Below are 21,285 nucleotides of genomic sequence, written 5' to 3'. Positions count from 1 at the left end.
ATGCCTCAACAGCTCTACGTGAAATATGAGATCTCATTGCATGCCGTTTCCATGGCAACGAATCACTCGCCGTAAAACACAATGTTGTTTTAAGTCATTGGAAAAGGTTCCAAACTGCACCACACTTCAGATGACAGTTAATGGTCCGGCCTTCAACAGCTCTACGTGAAATCCGAGATCTCACCGTATGCCGTTTCCATGGCAACGAATCACTCGCCATAAAACACGATGTTGTCTTAAGTCAATGGAAAAGCTTCCAAACTGCACCAGACTTCAGATGACAGTTAATGGTCCGGCCCTCAACAGCTCTACGTGAAATCTGAGATCTCACCGTATGCCGTTTCCATGGCAACGCATCCCTCACCAAAAAACACGAAGTTGTCTTAAGTCAATGGAAAATGGTCCAAACTGCACCAGACTTCAGATGACGACTACTAGTCCGCCCCTCAACAGCTCTACGCCAATTCTGGGATGTCATCATATGCCGTTGCCATGGCGATAGATCACTCGCCATCAAACACAATGTTTACTGTATGATACTGCTGTAACTCCCATTTACGTTGTCCGATCGGCCTGAAACTTCCCACGTTTGCCAACGGCCGAGTCCGGAAAACTCCTGCATGATACCTCGACGTGCGGACAACAGCCTGCGGAGCGTCGAAGACCCGCTCAACGCTGCTTGCAGCTTTAATTATTATTATTATTATTATTATTATTATAATTGACATTATTATTATTTATTATTATTATTATAATAATTGTTTTTATTATTGTTATTATTCAGAATCAGAATACCTTTATTCGTAAAGTACACACATATTAAAGATTAAAACAAATTAAGAAATTACACAATTGACAAAATACACATCCTGTTACAGTTATTATTGTTGTTGTTGTTGTTATTTGTCCTGCCTCTCACCCTGCAGTAGGGCGATGGAGGTGTCCTGGCTGACGTCCTGCCCCCCCCGGCTGAAGTGTCTGGAGATCTGAGGACTTTTTCCTCTGAAGTCGGTGGTGGAGGCGGTGAAAAGCTCTCCGTCTGCGCAGAGAACAACAATACGTTTAATATGACCTCAAATAAACTTTGATTTCATGAAGCATCTCTAAAACCTGCATCAGAGACCAGAGGCCTGTACGACGAAGCCGGTTCAACATAACCTGGATATGTGTGAGTTACCCGGTTTACCTAATCCAAAACAAACGCGCTCTCGCTAAGCGGTCCTACGACACTGATTATCAACTCGGTAACTCAAGCTGACACAATCTGCACTTTACAACGCTCTGTTTGTACACATGTTGCTATCTGTCTGCTTTGTGAATATGTATTTTTGTTTTGTTTTTATGTTTTGATATATGCTTTTATCATAATATAAGCATCTATGTTGAATGTTGTTTTACTGATTGTATTTACCTGTCATTTGAATTGACATTTTCTTTTTTAGGATGACTTTCAACATCTGTCCAGGGACTGCAGATGAAAAATAGCCTGTTGGCTAACTCTGGCGCATTTACAGAAATGTCAATCAATGTGCACTGTCCCTGTCAAATAAATAAATAAATAAATAAGCCAGGGTTTCTCTGTCCGGCTGGGTGCGCGTTCACATGAAAGGGGCGGGGTTAGCAACATTTGACCAATCACAAACATGGAGGAGCGTACTGACAGTGCAGCGTCATACTTCCTGAATGAAAAGTGAACTTTAATATTAGTCAAATATGAAGACGTTAAACTTTAAACATCCATGACTTAAACACTTTATCCAGGATCAAAGCCACATAGCTGCACCTGCAAGGTGAATACAGCTGGTAACAGAGAAAGTGTTTGAATGCGTACATTAACAGGTTTATAATATCACTGCCCCGTCTAAGACACGATCTGACTTTAATTACATTTGACTCCAGTGTTTCGTCAACTTAATGTGTTGCTTAAAATAATACTTCTGCATACAGTATGTGACACTGTAAGTGTAACTCAAACATATCCAGGGTATGTTGAACCGGCTTCGTGGTACAGGCCTCAGGTCAGAACGCTTTAATAAAGGAATGATTCTCTGTTGCTCTTCATGATGTTTCTGTGTTTAATAATGTGTATTAATCTTTAGTAACGGACGTTCAGACTGACCCACGGTGAGGGCGCTGTTTCTCTGCAGCGGGCTGAACGGACAGCGTAGCTTAGCTTTAGCATCGACGAGTCCAACCAGAGAGAAGCTTTCTGCGTCCTGAAGACCAATCACAGAGTCACAGAGCCACAGAGCCACAGAGCCACAGAGTCACTGAGTCACAGAGTCACTGAGTCACAGAGTCACAGAGTCACTGAGTCACAGAGTCACTGAGTCACAGAGTCACAGAGTCACTGAGTCACAGAGCCACTGAGTCACAGAGTCACAGAGCCACTGAGTCACAGAGCCACAGAGCCACAGAGCCACAGAGCCACAGAGCCACTGAGCCACAGAGCCACTGAGTCACAGAGTCACTGAGTCACAGAGTCACAGAGTCACAGAGCCACTGAGTCACAGAGCCACAGAGCCACAGAGTCACAGAGCCACTGAGTCACTGAGTCACAGAGCCACAGAGCCACTGAGTCACAGAGCCACAGAGCCACAGAGCCACAGAGCCACTGAGTCACAGAGCCACTGAGTCACTGAGTCACAGAGTCACAGAGTCACAGAGCCACTGAGCCACAGAGCCACAGAGCCACAGAGCCACAGAGTCACTGAGTCACTGAGTCACTGAGCCACTGAGCCACTGAGCCACTGAGTCACAGAGCCACTGAGTCACTGAGTCACAGAGTCACTGAGTCACAGAGTCACAGAGTCACTGAGTCACAGAGCCACTGAGTCACTGAGTCACTGAGTCACAGAGTCACAGAGTCACAGAGCCACTGAGCCACTGAGTCACTGAGTCACTGAGTCACAGAGCCACTGAGTCACTGAGTCACTGAGTCACAGAGTCACAGAGTCACTGAGTCACAGAGTCACAGAGCCACTGAGCCACTGAGTCACTGAGTCACTGAGTCACAGAGTCACAGAGCCACTGAGTCACAGAGTCACTGAGTCACAGAGTCACAGAGTCACAGAGCCACTGAGTCACAGAGTCACTGAGTCACAGAGCCACTGAGCCACTGAGTCACAGAGCCACTGAGTCACTGAGTCACAGAGTCACTGAGTCACTGAGTCACAGAGTCACAGAGCCACTGAGTCACAGAGTCACAGAGCCACTGAGTCACTGAGTCACTGAGTCACTGAGCCACTGAGTCACTGAGTCACAGAGTCACAGAGTCACTGAGCCACTGAGTCACTGAGTCACTGAGTCACTGAGTCACAGAGTCACAGAGTCACTGAGTCACAGAGTCACTGAGTCACTGGAAGATCCATCATTTATATCAGTCAGTGATATACAGTAAGTATTCAGATGTCAACAAGATCTGAGAACTTCTACTTTTAAGTACTTGAGTAAAAGTAAAAGTACTCAGATCTTGTTCTTGAGTAAAAGTAAAAGTACTCAGATCTTGTACTTGAGTAAAAGTAGAAGTACTCAGATCTTGTACTTGAGTAAAAGTAGAAGTTCTCAGATCGTGTACTTGAGTAAAAGTAAAAGTACTCAGATCTTGTTAGTAAAAGTAAAAGTACTCAGATCTTGTACTTGAGTAAAAGTAGAAGTACTCAGATCTTGTACTTGAGTAAAAGTAGAAGTACTCAGATATTGTACTTGAGTAAAAGTAGAAGTACTCAGATCTTGTTCTTGAGTAAAAGTAGAAGTACTCAGATATTGAACTTGAGTAAAAGTAGAAGTACTCAGATCTTGTACTTGAGTAAAAGTAGAAGTACTCAGATCTTGTACTTGAGTAAAAGTAGAAGTACTCAGATCTTGTTCTTGAGTAAAAGTAGAAGTACTCAGATATTGTACTTGAGTAAAAGTAGAAGTACTCAGATATTGTACTTGAGTAAAAGTAGAAGTACTCAGATCTTGTACTTGAGTAAAAGTAGAAGTACTCAGATCTTGTTCTTGAGTAAAAGTAGAAGTACTCAGATATTGAACTTGAGTAAAAGTAGAAGTACTCAGATCTTGTACTTGAGTAAAAGTAGAAGTACTCAGATCTTGTACTTGAGTAAAAGTAGAAGTACTCAGATATTGTACTTGAGTAAAAGTAGAAGTACTCAGATCTTGTTCTTGAGTAAAAGTAGAAGTACTCAGATATTGAACTTGAGTAAAAGTAGAAGTACTCAGATCTTGTACTTGAGTAAAAGTAGAAGTACTCAGATCTTGTACTTGAGTAAAAGTAGAAGTACTCAGATATTGTACTTGAGTAAAAGTAGAAGTACTCAGATCTTGTTCTTGAGTAAAAGTAGAAGTACTCAGATATTGAACTTGAGTAAAAGTAGAAGTACTCAGATCTTGTACTTGAGTAAAAGTAGAAGTACTCAGATATTGTACTTGAGTAAAAGTAGAAGTACTCAGATATTGTACTTGAGTAAAAGTAGAAGTACTCAGATCTTGTTCTTGAGTAAAAGTAGAAGTACTCAGATCTTGTTCTTGAGTAAAAGTAGAAGTATTCCGATCTTGTATATTATTATTTTTCAGGAAAATAATAAATCCTTAATACATATGCAGTGATGGATAATGACCATGTTACTGTTGTAGCTCGTATTTATTATATTTACCTCTCCACAAAGTTAAATAATATACAGTACTTGAGAAACTACACGTGGTTATTTTCCACCACCAGCGTTACTGAAGCAGAAATGAAAGTGAGTTTCAGTGATTCACGTACGATGAAGGCGTCGTGGGGGCTGAAGGCGAAGCTGCCGCAGACGTACAGGTGAGACGAGTTCACCTGAGAGAGGACGCTCACGAAGTTAGGACAGTCCACCTGAGAGAGGACAACAGGAAGTTAGGACAGTCCACCTGAGAGAGGACAACAGGAAGTTAGGACAGTCCACCTGAGAGAGGACAACAGGAAGTTAGGACAGTCAACCTGAGAGAGGACAACAGGAAGTTAGGACAGTCAACCTGAGAGAGGACAACAGGAAGTTAGGACAGTCCACCTGAGAGAGGACAACAGGAAGTTAGGACAGTCAACCTGAGAGAGGACAACAGGAAGTTAGGACAGTCAACCTGAGAGAGGAGAACATGAAGTTAGGACAGTCCACCTGAGAGAGGACAACAGGAAGTTAGGACAGTCAACCTGAGAGAGGACAACAGGAAGTTAGGACAGTCCACCTGAGAGAGGACAACAGGAAGTTAGGACAGTCCACCTGAGAGAGGACAACAGGAAGTTAGGACAGTCCACCTGAGAGAGGACAACAGGAAGTTAGGACAGTCCACCTGAGAGAGGACAACATGAAGTTAGGACAGTCAACCTGAGAGAGGACAACAGGAAGTTAGGACAGTCAACCTGAGAGAGGACAACAGGAAGTTAGGACAGTCCACCTGAGAGAGGACAACAGGAAGTTAGGACAGTCCACCTGAGAGAGGACAACAGGAAGTTAGGACAGTCAACCTGAGAGAGGACAACAGGAAGTTAGGACAGTCCACCTGAGAGAGGACAACAGGAAGTTAGGACAGTCCACCTGAGAGAGGACAACATGAAGTTAGGACAGTCAACCTGAGAGAGGACAACAGGAAGTTAGGACAGTCCACCTGAGAGAGGACAACAGGAAGTTAGGACAGTCCACCTGAGAGAGGACAACAGGAAGTTAGGACAGTCAACCTGAGAGAGGACAACAGGAAGTTAGGACAGTCAACCTGAGAGAGGACAACAGGAAGTTAGGACAGTCAACCTGAGAGAGGACAACAGGAAGTTAGGACAGTCAACCTGAGAGAGGACAACAGGAAGTTAGGACAGTCAACCTGAGAGAGGACAACAGGAAGTTAGGACAGTCAACCTGAGAGAGGACAACAGGAAGTTAGGACAGTCCACCTGAGAGAGGACAACAGGAAGTTAGGACAGTCAACCTGAGAGAGGACAACAGGAAGTTAGGACAGTCAACCTGAGAGAGGACAACAGGAAGTTAGGACAGTCCACCTGAGAGAGGACAACAGGAAGTTAGGACAGTCCACCTGAGAGAGGACAACAGGAAGTTAGGACAGTCAACCTGAGAGAGGACAACAGGAAGTTAGGACAGTCAACCTGAGAGAGGACAACAGGAAGTTAGGACAGTCAACCTGAGAGAGGACAACAGGAAGTTAGGACAGTCAACCTGAGAGAGGACAACATGAAGTTAGGACAGTCCACCTGAGAGAGGAGAACATGAGAGACACAGGGACCAGAGATGGCAAAAGTACACGTCCTTTACTCAGGTAGAAGTACAGATACTCGTGTTTAAAAATACTCTGGTGAAAGTAGAAGTACTGACTAAACTTCTTTACTCAAGTAAAAGTAAAGAGGCTTTGAAATGTACTTCAGTAAAAAGTACCCAAGTGTTTCAACATGTAAGAAGTACAAAGTACAGGTATTTGTGTTCAACATGTAAGAAGTAGAAAGTATAGGTATTTGAGTTCAACATGTGAGAAGTAGAAAGTACAGGTATTTGGGTTCAACATGTAAGAAGTAGAAAGTACAGGTATTTGTGTTCAACATGTGAGAAGTAGAAAGTACAGGTATTTGTGTTCAACATGTAAGAAGTAGAAAGTACAGGTATTTGTGTTCAACATGTAAGAAGTAGAAAGTACAGGTATTTGTGTTCAAAATGTAAGAAGTAGAAAGTACAGGTATTTGTGTTCAACATGTAAGAAGTAGAAAGTACAGGTATTTGTGTTCAAAATGTAAGAAGTCAAAGTAAAAAGTGGTCAGAAAAATAAGTAGTGGAGTAAAGTACTGATACCAGAAACATGTACTTAAGCACAGTAACAAAGTATTTGTATTCCACTACTTCCTACCTCTGAACAGTTTTCAACACACATCAACGTCCAGGATGTTAAACCTGGAGCTCATGATCACATCGAGGACAGAGTTTCCCAAAGGGTACTATCTGAGGAACCCTTAACTGACACTTTAAGAGACACCTGAACTTAAGGTGTTTTTATCTAAAGGAACCCTTAACTGACACTTTAAGAGACACCTGAACTTAAGGTGTTTTTATCTAAAGGAACCCTTAACTAAGACTTTAAGAGACACCTGAACTTAAGGTGTTTTATGTAAAGGAACCCTTAACTGAGACTGTAAGAGACACCTGAACTTAAGGTGTTTTTATGTAAAGGAACCCTTAACTGAGACTGTAAGAGACACCTGAACTTAAGGTGTTTTTATTTAAGGGAACCCTTAACTAAGACTTTAAGAGACACCTGAACTTAAGGTGTTTTTATGTAAAGGAACCCTTAACTGAGACTGTAAGAGACACCTGAACTTAAGGTGTTTTTATTTAAGGGAACCCTTAACTAAGACTTTAAGAGACACTTGAACTTAAGGTGTTTTAATTTAAAGGAACTCTTAACTGAGACTTTAAAAGACACCTGAACTTAAGGTGTTTTTATCTAAAGAAACCCTTAACTGAGACTTTAAGAGACACCTGAACTTAAGTTGTTTTTATCTAAAGGAACCCTTAACTGAGACTTTAAGAGACACCTGAACTTAAGTTGTTTTTATCTAAAGGAACCCTTAACTGAGACTTTAAGAGACACCTGAACTTAAGGTGTTTTTATTTAAAGGAACTCTTAACTGAGACTTTAAGAGACACCTGAACTTAAGTTGTTTTTATCTAAAGGAACCCTTAACTGAGACTTTAAGAGACACCTGAACTTAAGTTGTTTTTATCTAAAGGAACCCTTAACTGAGACTTTAAGAGACACCTGAACTTAAGGTGTTTTTATTTAAAGGAACTCTTAACTGAGACTTTAAGAGACACCTGAACTTAAGGTGTTTTTATCTAAAGGAACCCTTAACTAACACTTTAAGAGACACCTGAACGCACCATCAGCATGAGCAAAGGTGAAATGTAATCCTGAAGTTATGGGATGAATGTTGTATAAGATAAGAAAACAAACGACCTGGGTTATAGGTTAGGGACCAGAAAGACGTGTTATACCTTTTGCAGAAGTATTTGTTGTTAAAAATGTGAATATAGCACTTAATAAAGTTTGTAATCACCTCAGCGTCCTTCCCTTTATTCTGACACTCTGTGATTTCACTCTGAGACGGACGCCACTCCACCTGGAGACAGAAAGAGAAAACACTAAACATCCATCATCACCACAAAGCATCATGGGGGATATAGTAGACGGGGCTCACCTTTCTCTTCAGGCTGATGACATCACTCTGGCTGACATCCAATGAGAACACGGCGTCTCGAGCCCCGACGAATAGCGTGGAGCCGTCGTCGCTTAGCAACAAGGTCGTGCTGTTCAGGAGGTCGGGGGGGCGGAAGAAGACCAGGGGGCGCTCTGCAGAGTCTGAACACACACACACACACACACACACACACACACACACACACACACACACACACACACACAGTTTACTAGGCAGAGATGGCAAAAGTACACACATCCTTTCCTCAAGTAGAAGTACAGATACTCGTGTTTAAAAATACTCTGGTGAAAGTAGAAGTACTGACTAAACTTCTTTACTCAAGTCAAAGTAAAGAGGCTTTGAAATGTACTTCAGTAAAAAGTACCCATAACTAGCAGCTGTTTTAAAGAGTACCTGACCTCCCTTTATATTAATAGAACAATAATGTCATTGTTAGCTAATGAATGTTTCCATGCTGAACAACGGCAACATGACAACGTTTTCATTGGTCCCTCTTCTTTAGAGAAGACCAGGAAATGATGGATACACGGATCGTGTTCAAATCAATAGGCACGCAATGACTCTAAATAATAATGATCACGCCACCAAACACACATTCAAACTAAAGGAACCAGCCTGTTTGGGAAATGAGAGAAGTAGAAAGTACAGGTATTTGGGTTCAACATGTGAGAAGTAGAAAGTACAGGTATTTGTGTTCAACATGTAAGAAGTAGAAAGTACAGGTATTTGAGTTCAACATGTAAGAAGTAGAAAGTACAGGTATTTGTGTTCAACATGTGAGAAGTAGAAAGTACAGGTATTTGTGTTCAACATGTAAGAAGTAGAAAGTACAGGTATTTGTGTTCAACATGTAAGAAGTAGAAAGTACAGGTATTTGGGTTCAACATGTAAGAAGTAGAAAGTACAGGTATTTGTGTTCAACATGTAAGAAGTAGAAAGTACAGGTATTTGTGTTCAACATGTAAGAAGTAGAAAGTACAGGTATTTGTGTTCAACATGTGAGAAGTAGAAAGTACAGGTATTTGTGTTCAACATGTGAGAAGTAGAAAGTACAGGTATTTGGGTTCAACATGTAAGAAGTAGAAAGTACAGGTATTTGTGTTCAACATGTAAGAAGTAGAAAGTACAGGTATTTGGGTTCAACATGTAAGAAGTAGAAAGTACAGGTATTTGTGTTCAACATGTAAGAAGTAGAAAGTACAGGTATTTGGGTTCAACATGTAAGAAGTAGAAAGTACAGGTATTTGAGTTCAACATGTAAGAAGTAGAAAGTACAGGTATTTGGGTTCAACATGTAAGAAGTAGAAAGTACAGGTATTGTGTTCAACATGTAAGAAGTAGAAAGTACAGGTATTTGTGTTCAACATGTAAGAAGTAGAAAGTACAGGTATTTGTGTTCAAAATGTAAGAAGTAGAAAGTACAGGTATTTGTGTTCAAAATGTAAGAAGTAGAAAGTACAGGTATTTGGGTTCAAAATACCATCTCAAAAACATTGCCAGACTCCGCCCCTCACTCTCTGACTCAGTGGCAGAAACACTCATACACGCCTTCATCACATCCCGTCTGGACTACTGCAATGGAGTCCTGTCCGGGGTTCCCAGCTAAACCCTGGCCAGGCTCCAATATGTCCAGAACTCTGCCGCCAGGCTTCTCACCCGCACTAAGCCATGGCAACACATCACCCCCACCCTCATCCACCTCCACTGGCTGCCGGTCAAGTCCCGGATTCACTACAAAACACTCCTCCTCACGTACAAGTCCCTCCATACCCTCGCCCCCCAGTACCTAACAGACCTCCTACATCCCTACACCCCCTCTCGGAGTCTGCGGTCCTCCGACACGGGCCTGCTCTCCATCCCCCGCTCTCGCCTTCGTACTGTGGGTGACAGGGCGTTCAGTGTTGCGGCCCCCACCCTCTGGAATGCACTTCCTCCTGAGATCCGGAACGCTGCCTCACTGGACATCTTCAAATCCTCACTGAAAAGGCACCTGTTCACCGTGGCCTTCGGACCCTAGTCCTTTCCTGGTCCCCTGGCTTCCTTTATTTTATTTTATTTTATTTTATTGTTTTGTTCGCTCCTCATTGTCTGTTTTCTTTTGTCTGTCCACCATGTACAGCGACCTTGGGTCCCGTGAAAGGCGCTTTATAAATTCCATTTATTATTATTATTATCAAAATGTAAGAAGTAGAAAGTACAGGTATTTGTGTTCAAAATGTAAGAAGTAGAAAGTACAGGTATTTGTGTTCAACATGTAAGAAGTAGAAAGTACAGGTATTTGTGTTCAACATGTAAGAAGTAGAAAGTACAGGTATTTGTGTTCAACATGTAAGAAGTAGAAAGTACAGGTATTTGTGTTCAACATGTAAGAAGTAGAAAGTACAGGTATTTGTGTTCAACATGTAAGAAGTAGAAAGTACAGGTATTTGTGTTCAACATGTAAGAAGTAGAAAGTACAGGTATTTGGGTTCAACATGTAAGAAGTAGAAAGTACAGGTATTTGGGTTCAACATGTAAGAAGTAGAAAGTACAGGTATTTGTGTTCAACATGTGAGAAGTAGAAAGTACAGGTATTAGTGTTCAACATGTAAGAAGTAGAAAGTACAGGTATTTGTATTCAACATGTAAGAAGTAGAAAGTACAGGTATTTGTGTTCAACATGTAAGAAGTAGAAAGTACAGGTATTTGTGTTCAACATGTAAGAAGTAGAAAGTACAGGTATTTGTGTTCAACATGTAAGAAGTAGAAAGTACAGGTATTTGTGTTCAACATGTAAGAAGTAGAAAGTACAGGTATTTGAGTTCAACATGTAAGAAGTAGAAAGTACAGGTATTTGGGTTCAACATGTAAGAAGTCAAAGTAAAAAGTGGTCAGAAAAATAATTAGTGGAGTAAAGTACTGATACCAGAAACATGTACTTAAGTACAGTAACAAAGTATTTGTACTCCACTACTTCCCACCTCTGAACAGGGCTGAAACAGAGGGGATTATGGGATGCTGCAATGATCTATTTGGTCTTTCAGCCAATCAGAGACAGGCTCTGTATTCATCTGAGACCTGTAATATACTGTGGAGAAAGAATATCAGAATAGCTGACCTTTAAAGTGAAACAGCAAAGCTCTAACCACGTCTTGCAGGTTTTATCATGAGATCTTGAACCACAAAAGCCTTCCCAGCATGCACTCTGCCAGGAAACACTGGGTATTAATATCATGAGGTTGTTCTCTGAGTTTACAGCGAGAACAGAGACCAGGTCAGAAGTGAGGATATGAATATCAGCTTTCACAGGAAGTGGTTCAGAGCTGCAGAGGTCTTTTTCTGATCTCACACGAACATGAACAGAGACGAGACAATTAGATCAAGATCAGAAACAAGTCGTCTCACGGTCTGAGGGCTGAAAGCAGATGGTCACATTTATTCATTTGAATAAGTCACGTTACATGTTGAAATCTGTATGTAGTCTTTGTCTGTGAAATAAGACCCTGCAACACGGGATATACACCTGAACATCAGAGGAGAGGACTCTTTAAAGTAGAGACACTACATACTGTACTGATATACACCTGAACATCAGAGGAGAGGACTCTTTAAAGTAGAGACACTACATACTGATATACACCTGAACATCAGCAGGAGAGAACTCTTTAAAGTAGAGACACTACATACTGATATACACCTGAACATCAGCAGGAGAGGACTCTTTAAAGTAGAGACACTACATACTGATATACACCTGAACATCAGCAGGAGAGGACTCTTTAAAGTAGAGACACTACATACTGATATACACCTGAACATCAGAGGAGAGGACTCTTTAAAGTAGAGACACTACATACTGATATACACCTGAACATCAGCAGGAGAGGACTCTTTAAAGTAGAGACACTACATACTGATATACACCTGAACATCAGCAGGAGAGGACTCTTTAAAGTAGAGACACTACATACTGATATACACCTGAACATCAGCAGGAGAGGACTCTTTAAAGTAGAGACACTACATACTGATATACACCTGAACATCAGCAGGAGAGGACTCTTTAAAGTAGAGACACTACATACTGATATACACCTGAACATCAGCAGGAGAGGACTCTTTAAAGTAGAGACACTACATACTGATATACACCTGAACATCAGCAGGAGAGGACTCTTTAAAGTAGAGACACTACATACTGATATACACCTGAACATCAGCAGGAGAGGACTCTTTAAAGTAGAGACACTACATACTGATATACACCTGAACATCAGATGAGAGGACTCTTTAAAGTAGAGACACTACATACTGATATACACCTGAATAAGTCAGTCACACGACAGCAGGGGTCTTCCTTTCTGCCTGAAGACCCTCATTTGCATATTAAACTGTGTGTGTGATTTAATGACATTATTCATATCTTTATTATTGCTGCCTTTGTAGCTGCTATGCTGCAGGACTCATGAAGGACTTCTGATTCTGATGCAGGACGTCCTGAACTGCGCACCACGTTAAGCCATTTCAAAAATAAATAAAACGTAGACGTGGCTTTGTATTCTTTGCGCACTGACTTAGCACAGGTTAGCTTGTTCACATGGTAGAGCAGGCTATCATTAGCACAGGTTAGCTTGTTCACATGGTAGAGCAGGCTATCATTAGCACAGGTTAGCTTGTTCACATGGTAGAGCAGGCTATCATTAGCACAGGTTAGCTTGTTCACATGGTAGAGCAGGCTATCATTAGCACAGGTTAGCTTGTTCACATGGTAGAGCAGGCTATCATTAGCACAGGTTAGCTTGTTCACATGGTAGAGCAGGCTATCATTAGCACAGGTTAGCTTGTTCACATGGTAGAGCAGGCTATCATTAGCACATGGGAAGAAGGTGGAGTATTTCATCTGCTGTCAATCAATTAGAAATGTGATTCATTTAGTTTAAATTGGTGCTGTTAGACCTGACAGCTGCCTTCGACACTGTGGACAATAGCATCCTGTTGTCACGGCTTGAACAGTCCGCTGGCATCACAGGCTCTGCCCTTGCATGGTTCAGGTCCTATCTGACAGACCGTAGCTTCTCAGTGCAGCTAGGTGCCTTCTCCTCTGCCAAAGCCCCTCTTACCTGTGGGGTTCCCCAAGGCTCGATCCTGGGCCCCATCCTCTTTTTACTGTACATACTGCCCCTAGGTTCAATTCTCACAAAACATAATATTCCCTTCCACTGCTACGCCGACGATGTACAGATCTGCCTCTCAAAGCAAATGTCACACACTCACTACAGCAGCTGATGGACTGCTTAGCAGAGATAAAATCCTGGCTGAGCAAAAACTTTCTCAACCTCAACGAGAGCAAGACCGAGGTCATCTTTTTTGGACCGCAACCTCCAGCCTCTCCGGTTGATATTCTGGGCTCTATCAAAAAAAACATCCTCCCCTCGGTCATGAACCTTGGAGTGACCTTCACTAGCACTTTTAAATTCGACAAGCAGGTCAGCAGCGTAGTAAAATCCTGCTTTTTTAAAATAAGACTATTGGCCAAAACCAAGTCGTATTTATCTTTTAAAGACTTAGAAAGGGTTATTAACGCCTTTGTAACCTCGAGACAGGACTATTGCAACGCTCTGTATGTGGGTATGGACCAGGCCTCAATTAAACGCTTACAGCTAGTCCAAAACGCTGCTGCACATTTGCTGACTGGTCACAAAAAGCGTGACCACATCACCCCAATTCTGGCCTCACTGCACTGGCTTCCAGTTCGGTTCAGAATTGATTTTAAAATCCTTTTATTTGTTTTTAAAGCCCTAAATGGGCTGGCTCCGGCCTATATAGCTGAACTCCTCCAGCGCTACACCCCAGCCAGAGCTTTAAGGTCTGCTGACCAGCTGCTGCTGGTAGTGCCCAAGACCAGGCTCAAAACCCGAGGGCACCGAGCCTTCGCAGCAGCTGGCCCGAGGCTCTGGAACACTCTGCCCCTCCATGTGAGGTCGGCCCAGACCCTAGGGGTTTTTAAATCTACACTAAAAACACACTTCTTCTCTCTGGCTTTCTAGTTAGAGCGGAGCACGACTCCTGACTTTTCCTTGTGTTTTTGTTTTTATTTTGTTTTTAAGATATATCTGTTGTAATTTATTGTCGTTTATTGTGATTTGTAGCAATGTGTTTTTATTACATGTACAGCACTTTGGCTCGACCAAAAATCGCTTTTAAATGTGCTTTATAAATAAAACCTGATTTGATTTGATTTGATAAATCAGGATAACACAAATACACATATACTCGATGGTAGTATTCATACTGTGATCGCCCTCTGTATAATGTGTACTACACATATACTCGATGGTAGTATTCATACTGTGATCACCCTCTGTAATGTGTACTACATATATACTCGATGGTAGTATTCCTACTGTGATCGCCCTCTGTATAATGTGTACTACATATACTCGATGGTAGTATTCATACTGTGATCGCCCTCTGTATAATGTGTACTACACATATACTCGATGGTAGTATTCATACTGTGATCGCCCTCTGTATAATGTGTACTACACATATACTCGATGGTAGTATTCATACTGTGATCGCCCTCTGTATAATGTGTACTACACATATACTCGATGGTAGTATTCATACTGTGATCACCCTCTGTAATGTGTACTACACATATACTTGTATGGTAGTATTCATACTGTGATCACCCTCTGTATAATGTGTACTACACATATACTCAATGGTAGTATTCATACTGTGATCACCCTCTGTATAATGTGTACTACACATATACTCGATGGTAGTATTCATACTGTGATCACCCTCTGTATAATGTGTACTACACATATACTCTATGGTAGTATTCATACTGTGATCACCCTCTGTATAATGTGTACTACACATATACTCTATGGTAGTATTCATACTGTGATCACCCTCTGTATAATGTGTACTACACATATACTCGATGGTAGTATTCATACTGTGATCACCCTCTGTAATGTGTACTACACATATACTCGATGGTAGTATTCATACTGTGATCACCCTCTGTATAATGTGTACTACACATATACTCGATGGTAGTATTCATACTGTGATCACCCTCTGTAATGTGTACTACACATATACTCGATGGTAGTATTCATACTGTGATCACCCTCTGTATAATGTGTACTACATATATACTCGATGGTAGTATTCATACTGTGATCACCCTCTGTATAATGTGTACTACACATATACTCGATGTTAGTATTCATACTGTGATCACCCTCTGTATAATGTGTACTACACATATACTCGATGGTAGTATTCATACTGTGATCACCCTCTGTAATGCATCACAGGGTTCATCACTCTGTGTAAGGAACATCCTGGTTCTCCTTTGACTGGTCGGCACTTCTCTTTCCTCTCTGACTCAGACGGGGTTTCATGAGACCGCAACATGTCCGAGGCAGAGTTTCAGATGAGTTCATGACCATCGTATATCACAGTTTCAGAGAGAATCACATCCAGAGTTCTGCAGCTCCACTTATCCACATTTATTTTTAGATTAACGATGCATGAAAGTACTTCATCTGAGTACAGATGAACTTTACTTCATCTCAGAGGCATTCATCTGACAGCGTTAGGTCCTCTACAGATTCAGATGAACACATGTTCATGTGTATAGATCAGAGAGTGAAGATGAGCTCCACCTTTACCAGCTGCAGCATCACAAGAGATGAACACATGAATGCATCAATATAATAACATCATGTATGTTCTGCACAAAGAGTACATGTTATATATTTGTTTTGACAGACGTGCTTCATGAGCATGTAACTCTGCAGAAATATATGAGACATTTGTGACAAACAGTTGAGAGGAACATATGCGATGTTGAAATCTGCATTTAGTCTTAGTCTGTGAAATAGACTCTGCAACACGTGGTCACTTCCTGTGCCAGCTTCAGTCGGAGCAGGAAGTGCTGCAGGCTCCTCACACAATAACACTTACCACAAACACTCTGAACTAGCTCTGGTTTCCGTCAGAGGGTGAGAAGAGGTGCTGCAGCTTTAATGTAGAGACACTACATACTGATATACACCTGAACATCAGCAGGAGAGGACTCTTTAAAGTAGAGACACTACATACTGATATACACCTGAACATCAGCAGGAGAGGACTCTTTAAAGTAGAGACACTACATACTGATATACACCTGAACATCAGCAGGAGAGGACTCTTTAAAGTAGAGACACTACATACTGATATACACCTGAACATCAGCAGGAGAGGACTCTTTAAAGTAGAGACACTACATACTGATATACACCTGAACAGCAGCAGGAGAGGACTCTTTAAAGTAGAGACACTACATACTGATATACACCTGAACATCAGCAGGAGAGGACTCTTTAAAGTAGAGACACTACATACTGATATACACCTGAACATCAGCAGGAGAGGACTCTTTAAAGTAGAGACACTACATACTGATATACACCTGAACATCAGCAGGAGAGGACTCTTTAAAGTAGAGACACTACATACTGATATACACCTGAACATCAGCAGGAGAGGACTCTTTAAAGTAGAGACACTACATACTGATATACACCTGAACATCAGCAGGAGAGGACTCTTTAAAGTAGAGACACTACATACTGATATACACCTGAACATCAGCAGGAGAGGACTCTTTAAAGTAGAGACACTACATACTGATATACACCTGAACATCAGCAGGAGAGGACTCTTTAAAGTAGAGACACTACATACTGATATACACCTGAACATCAGCAGGAGAGGACTCTTTAAAGTAGAGACACTACATACTGATATACACCTGAACATCAGCAGGAGAGGACTCTTTAAAGTAGAGACACTACATACTGATATACACCTGAACATCAACAGGAGAGGACTCTTTAAAGTAGAGACACTACATACTGATATACACCTGAACATCAGCAGGAGAGGACTCTTTAAAGTAGAGACACTACATACTGATATACACCTGAACATCAACAGGAGAGGACTCTTAAAGTAGAGACACTACATACTGATATACACCTGAACATCAGCAGGAGAGGACTCTTTAAAGTAGAGACACTACATACTGATATACACCTGAACATCAACAGGAGAGGACTCTTTAAAGTAGAGACACTACATACTGAGATACACCTGAACATCAGCAGGAGAGGACTCTTTAAAGTAGAGACACTACATACTGATATACACCTGAACATCAACAGGAGAGGACTCTTTAAAGTAGAGACACTACATACTGATATACACCTGAACATCATCAGGAGAGGACTCTTTAAAGTAGAGACACTACATACTGATATACACCTGAACATCAGCAGGAGAGGACTCTTTAAAGTAGAGACACTACATACTGATATACACCTGAACATCATCAGGAGAGGACTCTTTAAAGTAGAGACACTACATACTGATATACACCTGAACATCAGCAGGAGAGGACTCTTTAAAGTAGAGACACTACATACTGATATACACCTGAACATCAGCAGGAGAGGACTCTTTAAAGTAGAGACACTACATACTGATATACACCTGAACATCAGCAGGAGAGGACTCTTTAAAGTAGAGACACTACATACTGATATACACCTGAGCATCAGCAGGAGAGGACTCTTTAAAGTAGAGACACTACACACTGATATACACCTGAACATCAGCAGGAGAGGACTCTTTAAAGTAGAGACACTACATACTGATATACACCTGAACATCAGCAGGAGAGGACTCTTTAAAGTAGAGACACTACATACTGATATACACCTGAACATCAGCAGGAGAGGACTCTTAAAGTAGAGACACTACATACTGATATACACCTGAACATCAGCAGGAGAGGACTCTTTAAAGTAGAGACACTACATACTGATATACACCTGAACATCAGCAGGAGAGGACTCTTTAAAGTAGAGACACTACATACTGATATACACCTGAACATCAGCAGGAGAGGACTCTTTAAAGTAGAGACACTACATACTGATATACACCTGAACATCAGCAGGAGAGGACTCTTTAAAGTAGAGACACTACATACTGATATACACCTGAACATCAGCAGGAGAGGACTCTTTAAAGTAGAGACACTACATACTGATATACACCTGAACATCAGCAGGAGAGGACTCTTTAAAGTAGAGACACTACATACTGATATACACCTGAACATCAGCAGGAGAGGACTCTTTAAAGTAGAGACACTACATACTGATATACACCTGAACATCAGCAGGAGAGGACTCTTTAAAGTAGAGACACTACATACTGATATACACCTGAACATCAGCAGGAGAGGACTCTTTAAAGTAGAGACACTACATACTGATATACACATGAACATCAGCAGGAGAGGACTCTTTAAAGTAGAGACACTACATACTGATATACACCTGAACATCAGCAGGAGAGGACTCTTTAAAGTAGAGACACTACATACTGATATACACCTGAACATCAGCAGGAGAGGACTCTTTAAAGTAGAGACACTACATACTGATATACACCTGAACATCAGCAGGAGAGGACTCTTTAAAGTAGAGACACTACATACTGATATACACCTGAACATCAGCAGGAGAGGACTCTTTAAAGTAGAGACACTACATACTGATATACACCTGAACATCAGCAGGAGAGGACTCTTTAAAGTAGAGACACTACATACTGATATACACCTGAACATCAGCAGGAGAGGACTCTTTAAAGTAGAGACACTACATACTGATATACACCTGAACATCAGCAGGAGAGGACTCTTTAAAGTAGAGACACTACATACTGATATACACCTGAACATCAGCAGGAGAGAACTCTTTAAGTAGAGACACTACATACTGATATACACCTGAACATCAGCAGGAGAGGACTCTTTAAAGTAGAGACACTACATACTGATATACACCTGAACATCAGCAGGAGAGAACTCTTTAAAGTAGAGACACTACATACTGATATACACCTGAACATCAGCAGGAGAGGACTCTTTAAAGTAGAGACACTACATACTGATATACACCTGAACATCAGCAGGAGAGGACTCTTTAAAGTAGAGACACTACATACTGATATACACCTGAACATCAGCAGGAGAGGACTCTTTAAAGTAGAGACACTACATACTGATATACACCTGAACATCAGCAGGAGAGGACTCTTTAAAGTAGAGACACTACATACTGTGTGAATACGGCCTATTTAAGTCACAGCACATTTGTATAGTTGTTATTGTTGTAAGGGTGTGAAGTATTAACACTTTTCTAATTTAACTGATCTTCAAAACGAGTAAAATATAACAAATTAAAAACTCAATAATGTTGTTTGAACAAAAAGACCTTACTCTGAAATACATAGTGATAATGCATCTTTTCTCATATGGACAAAAAGCTAAGCGACTTTGATCTGATTATACACACACACACACACACACACACACACACACACACACACACACACACAGACACACACACACACACACACACACACACACACACACACACAGAGGAAGTGACTGGCATCAGGTTGGATGTGTCACTTCTCCATTTTCACTTCACAGTTTATTCACAAGTAATTTGAAACCCAGTTTTCAGATCATCTTGAGGACACTGAACACATCACAGAAAGGTTTCCTCGTCAAAACCCCGCCAGCCCGATGTTATGTTAGGTTGTTGAGCTGTGTCTTTACTTTATTCCTAATGTGTAACTGTAATCCTGGTTTACTTACGGTGGGTTTTATACAGCTTTCTATCAGGGTTATTGGAGGCGGCGGGGAATTAATGATAAGAATGTACGCGATAGTAGTGGTACGTATATGAAAGAAAACACCTCACTAATGTACATTAACAAAAACCTTGGAACATGTTTTTGTGAAGGAACTAAAAGACTTTCCCACAAACTAAAACCTAAAAGAATACCCAAGTACATTTTCTCAAAAGACCCTGAAACCAAATCGTTTATCCACCGGTCGAAACATCGGTCAATTCATAAGATGCAAAAAACAGAAATATCAACACCGTGTTTTATACGTTTCTGCAAACCAGGAATATGTTCAATGTCGACGCACCACGCAGTAACGCACAATGCCACGTTGTCGTGAAACAATGAACCGTCACAACCATAACAACACAAGGTAACAAACAACCATTCTTACCATAGGTAACAAGGATACATCGTAAGGAAACAACGCAACATTGTTAGGTAACATGAATACATCGTAAGGTAACATGAATACATCGTGAGGTAACATGAATACATCGTAAGGTAACATGCATCATCATGAGGAAACAAGGATACACCGTAAGGAAACGACACAACATCGGGAGGAAACAAGGATGCATCGTAAGGAAACGACACAACATCGGGAGGAAACAAGGATGCATCGTAAGGTAACAATATTCATATATATATAAGATCGCAATATTAACATATATAATCAAATAAAACACATACTACACACACAGCATAATAAAGAACGTCAGATTGACTCACTGAGGAGGAAGGAGTTTCGTGGAGGAGGCAGAGAGACGGAGGAGCTCAGGAGGAAGAGGAGGAGGAAGAGGAGAGACGGAGGCATGATGAAGGAGCAGCTGATGAAGATGGAGGACTTTTCTCTGCAGCTCTTATCGTAGCGACTGTCAGTGCCGACTGTCAGAGAGCGACTGAAGAAACACTCAGAAACCTCAGAAACCTCAACTTCCTGTCACTGTGGACGGAGGTTTCATCATCCTGTCAGGAGGGCCCCTTTACAGTCAATGCCTTACAACGCACATGACCAAAAATGAAATTAGTAACCTATTCTGAGTTTTAATATATAAAAAGTAACCTGATTACTTTCCATATCTTTTGGATTGGATATCAAATGCAATGCAAATAAAAACAAGAGAATATAAATAACATTAAGATGTTGTTTACTTAAGTGTTTGTAATACTGTAACCTCAGAAAAGTAGAAACTAAGATATTTCATATAACATTTTTTAGACATAGTTTACAAATGCTGTTTAACAGTAATCTGATTACTTATTTATTTAAAGGGGACCTA

The 21,285-nt window shown here is 41.1% G+C and overlaps 1 protein-coding gene across 1 annotated transcript in view; it reads right to left on the bottom strand.

Moving 5' to 3' along the window:
• LOC117497565 (semaphorin-4B-like) overlaps positions 1-20,914 on the bottom strand; it is a 40,159-nt gene extending 19,245 nt beyond the window's left edge. The window contains exons 1-6 of the mRNA XM_034149534.1: positions 20,735-20,914; positions 8,225-8,385; positions 8,084-8,146; positions 4,769-4,867; positions 2,120-2,216; positions 920-1,039 (exon numbers count right to left, since the gene is read on the bottom strand). Coding sequence (XP_034005425.1) covers positions 920-1,039; positions 2,120-2,216; positions 4,769-4,867; positions 8,084-8,146; positions 8,225-8,385; positions 20,735-20,819 — 625 coding nt within the window. The 5' untranslated portion in view covers positions 20,820-20,914. The remainder of the gene's footprint in view (positions 1-919; positions 1,040-2,119; positions 2,217-4,768; positions 4,868-8,083; positions 8,147-8,224; positions 8,386-20,734) is intronic.
• Positions 20,915-21,285: the final 371 nt, after the last annotated feature.

Source organism: Trematomus bernacchii, unplaced genomic scaffold (genome assembly GCF_902827165.1).
Source record: "Trematomus bernacchii unplaced genomic scaffold, fTreBer1.1, whole genome shotgun sequence".
Classification (NCBI taxonomy): domain Eukaryota; kingdom Metazoa; phylum Chordata; class Actinopteri; order Perciformes; family Nototheniidae; genus Trematomus; species Trematomus bernacchii.
This window is presented reverse-complemented; position numbering and strand designations above follow the sequence as displayed.